Consider the following 12,942-nt stretch of genomic DNA (forward strand, 5'->3'; position numbering starts at 1 on the left):
AATTGTTTAGTCTTGCACTTTTTCAAGAATACTTTGTGCCTGGGGAAGGTTGTGTACTAGTAATGCCTGAAAGGTAAAACCCTGAATGTGCAAATTTAGGTTGTCTATATTCATTGTGGACCGCCAGCAACCACAAGGTATATATACTGTAGCTATAGGGGCAGTTGGATAATATAAGAAAGAAAATATATTGTGTCCAAAAACAAAGAACCCCAAGAAACAATCACTGGGCTAACCCCCAAGAATCTCACTAGTGCTCAGGCTGGACGAAGGGACATCTCAAGACCCTCTCGCTCCCCCGTGACAGGCAAATCGGCTGTGCTGCAGTGACGTCAGAAGCCCCGCCCCCCCGTAGGCGAGGTTGGGAGGTTATAAATAGGAGAGTCGGAGGGGGGTAGCCGGCTGTCAGCCTTTCCGATCAGGGAGTTTTGGGGGGTGGGGGTGAAAGGGTATTGGAACAGGGTACTGGAACAGGGTATTGGCTCGTGGGGGCCGCCGTCGCAGACATGGACGCGCTATGGGCGCTGCAGCTGGGCGAGCTGCCCGCCACCTTCTCGGAGCTGCCCATGTTCCCCGTCTTCGACCTGGGCTACTACATCGTGTCGATCCTCTACCTCAAATACGAGCCAGGTCAGTGCAGCCCCTCTCTTTCCCATTCCCTTTATTCCCCCCCCCCCTTAGTCTCCTTATTAAGGAAAGAAACCTCATTCCTGAGTCGAGCAAACCAGCAAGGCTATTGAGGAGAGGGCTTTACTCCTGGTCCATTCGTCGCCCAGGAACTCCCTCTACCTCTAGGAGCGACCTGCCACATGGCAGCCAGTGTCCCTTTGAGGGCATATGCCTATCAGTGGTGGCTCTCAGTGCCTTCGCTGATCATCAAAGACGAACGGCTAAAAGGTTATTTTTACCCTCCCCCCCCTGTCAGAGGGGGGATAAAGCAAAACAGCTGGGATGTTAGCCAAGGTTAAGTGGGGGTGGACTACCAGATCTTATGTGAAAGGTGCTTTTTCAATGGCTGGAAAGAGCCTTGGGCTAGTTAGTTTCCCTGGCCTGGTGGGTGATCACTGGCTTTGGTTTGACTTTGCTCAGATTGTGGTGGAAACGCAGCAATGTCTTGTCTATATATGGCAGCGGCAGGGGACGAGGTGGGCCAGTAAAGTGACACCTCTGGGCTTCAGAAAATAGACACTTCGGAGGGTAACACCACTTCTCACCAGCAACACTGTCGCTTAAAGAAGACCAGGTGCTCTTAGGAGCTTTCACCTCTTTACAGATCTAGATTTCGGCCAATTTTATAATGGATATCCCCCCTCCCCGGGGGGTCTGTAATTCAAGCAATATACCAAGTGATCTGGTTGTGTTTTCTAAAGAAAATACTTATTTCTATGGGTACAGAGCAGCTTTATATCTCAGTTAAAATCAATGTTCTTATTAGAAAGTTGTGTGTTCAGATTTGTAGATTAGTCTAACGGCTGTGTTCTGGATGGGCAGACTGGATGGACCATTCAGTTCTTTATCTGCTATCATTTACTATGTATGTTACAATATTAGGGGTATTTATGCACCTTCAGCACCCATAGAGCTGGCACCTATGATTATTATAATAATAATTGTGTCTTGTGTGTTTGATGCCTTTGAATTTTTTTAACATTGTACACCACTCTAACATTAATGTAAAGAGTGCATTAGCAAATCCTTCAAAATAATGAATAATTACAGCACACCTAGAGTGCTACACTAGCATGTCATATAAATAGCTCCATATGTATTTAGTGTGGGCTGTGGTATATCGTATTAACTATCTCTCTGTATATATATGTAGTTAGAGCCAGAGGTCAACAAACACACACTCTCACTCTCATATCAACTGATTAGCGACAGGGGAAATTTCTGAGCTTTTGAAACAAGATCATCCCTTAGAGAAAAAAAAAATCACAAAAGTGCCAAACCTTAAATCAGTCTCCAAGAAAATAAAGGGACACTTTGGTATACTCGACAGCACAGAAGGGGAAAACACACTTCTTAACTAATCTGTTTAAAATTAAAGAAATTTGATTCAATCACAACCTTCATCAGGCAACTACATTGACTCCCAATATCATCCCGAATAATTTTCAAATAGTCATGTATCCTACACCAGATTTTATACGGAAACTCAGCAGCCCCTCTCATCCAACTATTCTCTACTATTTGGTCGACATAAAAAAGACTTCTTAACAGAATCCAACTAAACCTGCCATCCACAAAATACCTTCACTACAAGTTAATTCTCTACTCTATGCTAACTGATCTGGGTGTAAAAACCTGGAATGACCTACCAGAAGCTATCAGGAAAGAGACAAACTACACCACATTCAGAAAAAACCTGAAGACTCACCTCTTTGACAATTAACTGTATAGCACCCCCTACTTCTAGGTCCCTCCTATTTCTCCTCCATGCCCCCTTCCCCTACTACTTTCCCCTTCCTCTTTGATCTGTCGCCTTGAGCCTGTACAGGTATGTGTGACTCACAAATAGAAGATTAGATTAGATTATATATATATATATATATTTCTGGGCCATAGACCATAGAAGTCTGCCCGGTATTGTTCTTAAGTTCCATCTGCTGGAGTTGCTGTCAAAGCTCATTCCAGCCTATCTAAACTATCCCAAATCACAGGTGTTTCCTGAGCAGAGTTTTGGTTCTACCCTGCTCATAGGTGCACTGAAATGATAATAATTGTACAAATATTTCCGATAAAATATTGTTTATTAAAATTTAACACAGTCCTGTTTCAAGGCATTCATTTGTATAATGGAGGAACAAGTCAGAGAGTGTAATTGCAACTTCCCTGACTTAACGCCCTCAAAATTCCGTTCTGCTAGGTTCACTTAAATATACCTAATACATGACGACATTTTACTGCCTGCATATAATTGGTCATGAATACTTGATACCATATAAGGCGCTTGTATGCATATTGGGGGAGTATCTGTCCCCCTCACACAAGAATTCCTAAAAGTTACATTTTAATACTAGCTTATCTAATAAAGAAAAGATACAGAAGAAACCAAGAAAAGTATTACAATATACTTACAGAAGAAAAAAGTATCCATACACACAGCTTTAAATCATTTCTCCTTAACAGTAAAACTACTGCTTCCATGTTACTGAGTCACTTAAGAGCATGCACTGAAAATCCTGTGTCTCAGTGAAAGAGAAGGGGAGTGGCCAATCCACTCCCACAAAACCTACATTTTCCTATATGACTCCTCCAGTACAATTCAGAGAGGTAATTATATTTCAATCTGAACCCTTGAATAGGAAAGTTCCTACATTAATAGTTTACTAAAATTTTATTCCTCACTAGTCTTATAGCCCATTACATTAATGGGTGCTAGAATATGTGTGTGTGTGTCTGTATTTATTTCTTTCTCTCTCCTTAGCCTGTTTCTGTATTTCTCTCTTTCTGTCTTTCTTTTTCCTCAGCTGTCCACCACCACCCCTTGCCTGCTCCCCCTGTGCATTCTAACGGATGGTAGAATATGTGTGTCTGTCTTTCTTTCTGTCTCTCTCCCTGGCCCCCTTTGTCTGTCTGTCTCTCTTCCTGCCCCTGTGTCCTTCTTCCTTTCTTTCTCCCTCCTGCTGTCTGTCTATCTTTCCCCTGCCCCCTATGCATCAGCAGCATTTATTCCCCCCTCCCTGTGCAGCAGCCACAGCACATCCTTTCCCCTAACCCCATTTCCCTTCTCACGTTCTGGCCTGCACTTTTTTTTTTTAATGTAGAGTGAGAAGAAACTCAGCCTGTATACTCCTGCTGTTTTCAGAAAATGTGCTCTGGGGGAGGAAGTGAGATATTTGATTTTTCAGCTCCGCATCCCCTCCGAGTTTATGAGCTAAGTCCTCCTGACCCCGACTGTTTTTTGCTACTCTTTGGGGTAGTTTTCACTGGGGGAAACAGTGCCCTCTTGTATTTGGGTGGCAGATAGCTCAATCCACACGTAAAATTTTATGCGATTTCGCTTTTGGTCCGGTGGGGTCTGCTTCCTACGGCTGGCTGCGGTCCCCAGCCCGCTTTCCCGGCCACCTCCCTAACAGCAAACTGCAAACGGAACGGAATCCAGGGGTGGGGAGGAGGTGGGAGGGAAGGTTGCACCCAAGCTCCCACCTCCTCCTCCCCACCCCTTCCCAGGTCACCGCCAGTCAGTGAAGGGATGCTGCGCCTCAGGGGCCGAGCGCGTGCGTTGGGGCCGCGGCAGGAGCCATTGGAATTGTCAGTTTGCAGTTGGGTGGGCGGGCGGCCGTCCGTCCTCGTGCTCCGTCCACCATTCGCACGGGCTGCCTCTGCCCTCGGGGGTGCTCGGTGGCGATGCCTTCTCCCTCAGCGCCGGTCCCTCTGCATGGCTGCACCGTGCGGCGAAATGGTTGGCAAATACCAGAGGTCTGATGGAGTGAAGCCTGTCCTGGAGTCCTGGTGACGTAGTAAGTGCGCATGCGCACTCTTGTGGCCACATCCTGACAGATCAGATCTCAGGGAACACGGCTTAACAGTGCGCATGCGCGCTTAGCGTTTTATTATTATAGATATATGCTTTTTGTATATCCAATTAGAATTTCTAAGTTTACCCTGCAAAAAGGAGAGGGAACCCCCTCCCCTGGAATGTAATCTCTGTAGTAAGAAGAAAAGTCCATCTCTAAAGCAACCAGGTCAAAAGCCAAACCTTATCTGCCACAGGTCTTTGGAGACCAGACTGGGCACACATTGAAACAATGGAACTTCATAAAACTAAGCTATAGCCTGGGTGTATCTTCTCTGGTCTTCAACAGAGCTTATATATTAATTCTAGTGACCTGAGAGAAGGCCTACTCCTGTTTCCAGTGACCTCAGCACAAAGCACATATTTAGGTCAATATATTATCCCATATTTGTCTTATCTGGTTTGTGTTCTGGCTTATCCAATTGTAATTTTATATAGCCAATTATAAACCCTTCACCTCTGCCCTTGGATTAGGTCCTTATAAATCAAACCCTGACTAGTAAATCCAGAGCAATGGGAGGAAAATATAATGGCTATTTTATTTTTCATGCATGCCCATTCCACCACATATCTGTCCATTTTTAATAGGCTGCCATGCCCAGGTTCAAAAGAGCCTCATCATTCCGTCTAAACCATACCAAATTACTGGAGTTTCCTTTAAAGCCCTCCCCAGCCCATCCTAAATTGAATAGCCATACGGGACACAAATCGTGTTAGTTTGCCCAGTACCTATCTTAGTTCATCAATTTATACACTTCATTTTCTGAATAGAGATCCTCTGTGTACATCCCACGCTTTTAAAAATTCTGTCACTATTTTGCTCTCCACCACCTCACTCGGAAGAGCAGCCCAGGCATCAACCCACCTTCTCCGTGAAAAAGAATTTCCTAATATTACTCAGTCTACCACCCTGCAACCTCAATTCATGCCCTCTAGTTTTACCATTTTCCCTTCTCTAGAAAAGATTTAGTGCTATATTAATACCTTTCAAGTATTTACACATCTGTATCATATCTCCCCTGTCTCTCCTGTCCACTAGAGTATATATATTCAGGAATCTCAGTCTCTTCTCATATGTCTTTTGGTGCAAACCCCCTACCATTTTCATCACCTTTCAGTGGCTACTTCAAGCTTTCTTATATCCTTAGCCAGATATGGACTCAAAGAGGAGCCTCAACACCTCCTTTCTTCTGCTGGTTACTCCTGTCTATACAGCCTAGCATCCTTCAGGCTACAGCCACCGCCTTGTCACACTGTTTCTTTGCCTTCTGATCTTCCGACACCATCACCCCAAGGTTCCTCTCCCCATTCGTGCTTATCAGCCTCCCAGCACATTGGATTTCTGTTCCCCAAATGCATCACTCTACAATTCTTTGCACTGAATTTTAGTTGCTAGACATTAGACTATTCTTTCAACTTTTGCTGATCTTTTTTCATGTTTTCCACTCCCTCTGAGGTGTCCACTCTGTTACAAATCTTGGTACCATCTGCAAAAAAGCAAACCTTTCCTTCTAACCCTTCGGCAAATACAGTGCCCTAAATATTACAATAGGACCTTAAAATATCAATATATCTATAGTGAAAACTGAACAAGGCAAATTACTGCAGAATGCTACATAAAAAATTCATGTTAACAGAATACCTCATTCACACACATTGAACACTAATGCCAAATACAGAATAACTGACCACAAACTATAAACATAAATTAAACTGAAACCCCTTGCATGACCTTGCATGTAGTACAGTATCTGAGAAATAAGGCATACATTTCTTCCAATACAAAATATGTGGTAAATAATATATCACATGCCAGAGATGGTTTTAGGAGAATACAACAAGGCAATTGTGAAAAATTTTCTTGGCAACAAGAAGGCAGACAATTATGCACAATAAGTAGAGGATATGCTCTTTCATTTCAACAGGCTTGGTTGTAACATGAGCGTTAAAGTTCATTATCTGCACAGTCACTTAGATCACTTTCCAGAGAACCTTGGTGACTTAAGCGAAGAGCAAGGTGAAAGATTTCACCAAGACATAAAAACAATGGAATCCAGATACCAAGGAAGATGGGGTGCACACATGATGGCAGACTATTGGAATCTTATGCAGGATTATCCTGGCAGATCCCACTCTCGGAAATCTTACAAAAGGAGCTTCTAGTGTGTCGAATGACTGGAAAGTTTGTATCATAAACTTGTGCTTTTGGTATGAAATAAGTAGATTTTAATGTTGTACACTTTTCTTTTAATTTTTAATGTTTTCTTCATGCTTAAAAGATATTAATTTAAACACTACATTCAAATATCCTGATTTTTAAATGGGCAAGCAGAGTGAAGCGTGGTATACGGCACATGTTCTATATCTCAAAACCTAGAGCTGATAGGAGAAAACTGGTGCCATTTTTTGAATCAGCAGGTTAAAAATACCCAGAAACAGGTCTAACATTTGAGGCACCAAGATGAATGTTGGCCAGTGCTATTATCCTGGTTAGATAGAATGCTGGATCTTAGATTTCAGCAAATTTTGCATAGGTGATATAAATAGTGTGTCCTTGGTATGGCCCCTAAAATAAAAGACTGGCTTAAAAACTGATTAAGTGGCAAACAATAAATTAACAAATGGATTTCACTCTGACAATAAGAATGTTATCAGTAATCTGTCACAGGGATCAGTCCTTTCTCCAGTTCTTTTTAATATTTTTGTAAGCAATATTGTGAAAGGTTTTTGTTCTTTGTAGATGATGCCGAAATGTGCATTAGGGTAGGTACCCTGGATGATGTGGATAACAGAAGGAGGGATGTAATAAGTAGACGATTTTTGAAAAAAAAAATATTTTGGACGTATTTTTCAAGAATGGACTTTAGATGCTGCTGACTTTGGCCCAAAACAGACTTAGACGTTTTTTTTTTTTATTATGCTGCTCCATGTATTCAATGCACGAACCGTCTATATTCAAAGCCTTTACAAATTGTTTTATCAGGCCTAGCTTTATATGTAACGGTGAATTAGTATGATTTTATCTCGTACTACCAAAGGTCATTATATACACAAAAAATGTGGTTAATTTAAATACATAAATTTCCCATTCAAAAAAGAAAGCTTGTTATGACAACCCGATTCTGATACGGTCTATCCAATGCAATTTTCTGAAGGCACCAAGAAAAAAACATTTTTTTGTTGGCCTGCGAGTTTAGCATTTTCTGTGAACATATCTGCATAAATGGATATATTCCAAACTTAACATATATTTGTAAGGTTATTTCACAAAACAATGATATTACATCGTACAGGCAGGCAGTGAATTGAATCGGAAACACTGTTGAGATTTGATCATCTATGGAGAAACAGCAGAAACTTCTATTCTAGTTTAAATGTAAACCCAGCTCTTCTCACAAACTCTCATAGTTTACAAATATGCAATACATTTAGGAAAAATATTAATATAGTATTAAATCCATTGTATTCATTTATTTATTTTAAATTTATATACCATCTATATCTAGATGGTTTCCATATAAAACATACGGTACATAACAAAATCAACATTACAAGAAGCTGAGTCTTTTTCTTGCCCACTTCCATCTATTACCTATACAAATAGAAATCTTTCTATACATGAAAGCAGATACAAATATCTACATTTTCAATAGTTTTTTTAAAATTTCAATCTGTCAGCACATCAGCGTAATTGCTTCATCAATGCGTTTCACATTTTAACACCTGCCACACAAAAAACATCTGCTCTACTCTCAGCATATCACACTTTAGTCGATGTTTCAAGTAATAGGGCATTTTCTGAACGCAGTGCTCTAGTCGGACAGTGAAACATCAGCAATTGCTTAAAATAGAAACGTTTTGGATGTTAAAGCATTTGGTAACACCTTGGAGGTAATGCCTACCAAAGTATGTGCCTGCCATCTAATTAATTGCAATTTAATTGCAATTTTCAATTAATGGTATTGATTAAAGCTTATTAAATAATTAAGGTAGGCAGCTAGATTGGCTAAGAGTGCCGATCTAGACACCTACCTTTAGGCGTCTTTATAGAATTGGGGCCTAAGGGCTAGATTCACTAACTTGACTTCCGGGTCCGATCCGGGGCCAATTCCAGCAGGCCTGACCAATTCACAACAGCAAAATATTGAAATGAGGGTGATCGGAGGAACACCCTCCCCTCCGACCGCATGGATCGCTAGTATGCGATCCTGACGCATGCGCAGACCATCAGCTTTCCCTGCAGATGGTCTACGCATGTGTTTTGTGGCCTTTTTTTTTTTTTTTGCTGGTTTTTTTTTAAAAAAAGAGGACACCTAGTCTTGCCCTGCTCCCGAAGCTCCCCAAGCTCGGGACCACATCTGTGCATGCGTGGACATTGGTGCAATGATGTCACATGCATGCACAGACGCCCTCCAGATGCGGCCCTGAAGTCGAGGACTTCCGGTTTTGGAAATACCTCCGAGCACCCAGACAGTTCTCTAACAAGAGGACAGGTTTGGGTTTTCCCAGACATGTGATAACCCTACACATTCCAGTATGCACACAGGACTGGTGCAATTTATAGAATCGGGCCCCGACTCTCCTGCTCTCCCAAGGGAAGGGCTATCCCTGGCGGCAGCAGCCTCTTCCCTTTCGCCGACACTAGCTTGTTGCTTTCTTCTGTCAGCTGGTCATGCCCTGCTCTCTGCTGCCTTCCCTGCAGTGTGAGCCCACGGGTTTAAAGTGGGGCTGCACTGCGGTGTGCAGCCCCGCTTTAAACCCGCGGGCTCACACTGCAGGGAAGGCGGCAGAGATCCAGTGCTCAGGGTGGAGAGGACATGGGGGAGAAAACAGGGCTTGAAGATCGGGACTGGACAGGCTTCCACGTTCATATCTGTTTGTTGGGAGGCAGAACCCCCCCCCCCAACACACACACACACTTAGCTAAGATTAAGCATGGCTGAAAGATTGGGGCAGAGTGCAGGGCGGCAATGGAGCAGGAGAGTCGGCAGAGATGTGTGCAACTGGTCCCCAGCAATCGCTTCTTCTCTTGATTGACCAGCCCAGTCAGTGTCCTAAAGTTGTTTGGTTAATTGCGTCCCTGCCTATTTTGCATGCCATTCCCCTCATTTGCATGCATGGATCGGAAGCAGACCGCAGGAGGATTCATAGACATAATCGCGGAAGACAAAGGCGCGCGCCGACAACTGAGCGCAAGATGGAGGCGTGCGCCGAAGAAAATTACTGTTTTTAGGGGCTCCAATGGGGGGTTTGTTGGGGAGCCCCCCCACTTTACTTAATACAGATCGCGGCGGCGTTGTGGGGGATTTGGGGGGTTGTAACCCCCCACATTTTACTGGAAACTTAACTTTTTCCCTAAAAACAGGGAACAAGTGAAGTTTTCAGTAAAATGTGGGGGGTTACAACCCCCCAAACCCCCCACAACGCAGCGCGATCTGTATTAAGTAAAGTGGGTGGGGGGGTTCCCCCCACGCCCCCCTGTCAGAGCCCCTAAAAACAGTAATTTTCTTCCACCCCACAGGAGAGGTTAGTGAATCGGGTCGGAGGGAAATCGAGTAGCAAAGGGGTCGCAAACCGATCGGTACACGATCGGTTTGCTTTGTGAATCTAGCCCTAAGGTCATAAAATATTGTCAGCTACATACATAACTGACAGTATTTAGGTGTAAGTATTTACACCAGCTTCTAACATGGTATAAATGTTCGTGCATAATCCCCCCTCCCCCTTTTGCGAAACTGTGTTAGGCTTTTTTATTGCCGGCCATGGCAGTATTAGCTCCAACGCTCATAGAATTTCTATGAGCGTTGGAGCTAATCCTGCCGCAGTCAGCGATAGAAAAGCCAAATGCGGCTTCATAAAAGGGTGGGGGGGGGGGCGGAAAGATAGGCACTGAAATACTAACTTATGTTAGTATCTTATAACAGCTTTTTTTGCGGTTAAAAAAATGCTTTTGCTTAGCACTTACATTTTTGCACCTTTCTTAAATCTACCTCTTAATAAAATGTATATGTATACATTTCCTGTTGTGGGCTTTGGCACATAACTCCCCTGGGCTAATTTTTCTAAAGTATGCACTTAGATTTTCACCTTGTTTTTAGTCCACACACAGGGCCGGATTCTATAAATTGCACCAGCCCTGTGTGCATACTGGAATGTGTAGGGTTATCACATGTCTGGGAAAACCCGAACCTGTCCTCTTGTTAGAGAACTGTCTGGGTGCTCGGAGGTATTTCCAAAACCGGAAGTCCTCGACTTCAGGGCCGCATCTGGAGGGCGTCTGTGCATGCATGTGACATCATTGCACCAATGTCCACGCATGCACAGATGTGGTCCCGAGCTTGGGGAGCTTCGGGAGCAGGGCAAGACTAGGTGTCCTCTTTTTTTTTAAATTAGGAAATCTGGTAACACTAGGAATGTGGCATCATAGGTCTCCATTCACAATTATTGGGGTATTTCCACATATTTTATATTACATCCCCCCAACACACATGGTCTGGTCATTGCAATGATGGTCCTGGGATGGGGGCCATGTACCAAGGCTCCTTCCGGGAACTCTGCAATTGTGGCTCCTGAATTTAGCTAACAGGTGTCAATCTTAAGTGGAAGACCTGACTACTTGTCCCCTCTAGGGGTTGTGACCTCTACCACCATAGCATCCCTAGCTACAGATTGAATTATGAACTAGAGAATGACATGGGGGCATATTTTTCCCCGTCCCCGCAGTAACTCAATTTCCCGGTCCCGTCCCCGCAATCCTCTGCCCCATTCCTTTAAGCTCAGCCTTAACCTCACAAACCTCAAACACGTATGATTTTAAAGTGTTTGAGGCTTGTGCAGATCAGGACGGAGCTTAGGCATTGGTGGAATGAGGCATTATGACATCACAATCTGAGCTTTAGAATGTTGCTACTTATGATTTTAAAGTATTTGAGGCTTGTGCAGATGAGGACAGAGCGTGCAGGAACGGGGCAGGGACAGGAAAAGAACTTGCTGAGACGGGATGGGAAAATGAGTTCCCGTGGGGACGGGGAAAATTTGTCCCCGTGTCATTCTCTATTATGAACCTTCAACATGACAACAGTGGTGAATTAAAATTCTCTGAAGACTCACTTCATAGAGCAAGAGGCGTGTGGATAGTGTGGTCACTTGATAACATATGTGCAAACCTCTACTGTGCATCATCTAGGAGGAGGTGGCCTTCCCACAGCTGAAGCCAGATTATGCACAGACAAATTTATGGACCAAATGATCTGCACCAGTTAAACCAGACTTTGAAATTAATTCCTTGCATGTTGTATTTAGAATAAGAAATACAATTTTTATTTATTTGGCTTTAAATTATGCTTTTTTTAAAAAAAAATTTAATTCTTTGCATTTATTATATAGATGTCACTCAAACAAAGAAAATAAAGTTAATATGTTAATAGTGTAGTTTCAAGGCATAAAAGACCCTTGATCTTGAAAACCTGATTTATTATTTATTTTTTACATTATTTAAATCTTTTTAAAATAAATTAACAACTTAATTCATTGTGTGCAAAAATACCAAGTGAAAACATCACTAAAATATTAAAACATACATCCACATATTCATAATGTTGCAAAAGGCACTTAACTTTATGTTGGAATGATGCAAAGAAACCCAAAGGAGTCCTTATAAAGATCAGCTGTGTAGTCCTTCAATCAATCTGTTGATCCGATCATTGTGGGCCAATTCAGTCCTTTGATCAATTGATTAATCCAATCTTTTTTGGTCCAATCTTTAAAGTTTAATTCTTGATCTGATCTTTCAAAATATCTTTATAATCCAAACTTTAAAGTCTAGTCCTTAATCCAATCTTAAAGTACAGTCCGGCGGCTCATCCGTTTTACAATAACTGCTTCATCAGGGACATATTGTAAAAATCATGACATATGTAGAAATATTATTTATTCCTTGGAAAACATGGCATTGTCGTGTCGATCAGGAGCCTACATGCTAGATTGCTTCCCAAAGGCTCTGCACTCTATGGCAGCATGAAGCACTTGTCACATGAGTCACCAGACCTGCCGAACCAGTCTATCTTTAAGCAGCCTTGCACAGGATTGTTAGGGTGACAAACTCCTCTGCTGGTTTCTTGGAACCTTTGTAGCTCTCTCCCTTGTGTAAAAGTGTGTCGTAGGTAGAAGACCCAGAAGCATCATTGCCTTTGCAGAGCAAAATAGTGGATGACATTTTTGCTGTAGGCACAGAAAAATTAATCTAATCTAATCCTTAGGTTTGTATACCGCATCATCTCCACGTTCGTAGAGCTTGACGCGGTTTACAGTAGGAGAAATAGGAAGGAACTACAACAGAGGGTGAGAGGTAGAAGTGTGAAGAAAATTTAGAGGACTTGGGATGCCAAGATATAAGAGTTTCCTTGACTCCTAAGTTGGAGGGA

The 12,942-nt window shown here is 42.7% G+C and overlaps 1 protein-coding gene across 1 annotated transcript in view; it reads left to right on the forward strand.

The window, feature by feature from the left end:
• The first annotated feature begins 389 nt into the window (after nt 1–389).
• Nucleotides 390–12,942, forward strand: part of TMEM38A (transmembrane protein 38A) — a 52,141-nt gene continuing 39,588 nt past the window's right edge. The window contains exon 1 of the mRNA XM_033953811.1: nt 390–630. Coding sequence (XP_033809702.1) covers nt 507–630 — 124 coding nt within the window. The 5' untranslated portion in view covers nt 390–506. The remainder of the gene's footprint in view (nt 631–12,942) is intronic.

This window comes from Geotrypetes seraphini, chromosome 8, assembly GCF_902459505.1.
Source record: "Geotrypetes seraphini chromosome 8, aGeoSer1.1, whole genome shotgun sequence".
NCBI classification, from domain to species: domain Eukaryota; kingdom Metazoa; phylum Chordata; class Amphibia; order Gymnophiona; family Dermophiidae; genus Geotrypetes; species Geotrypetes seraphini.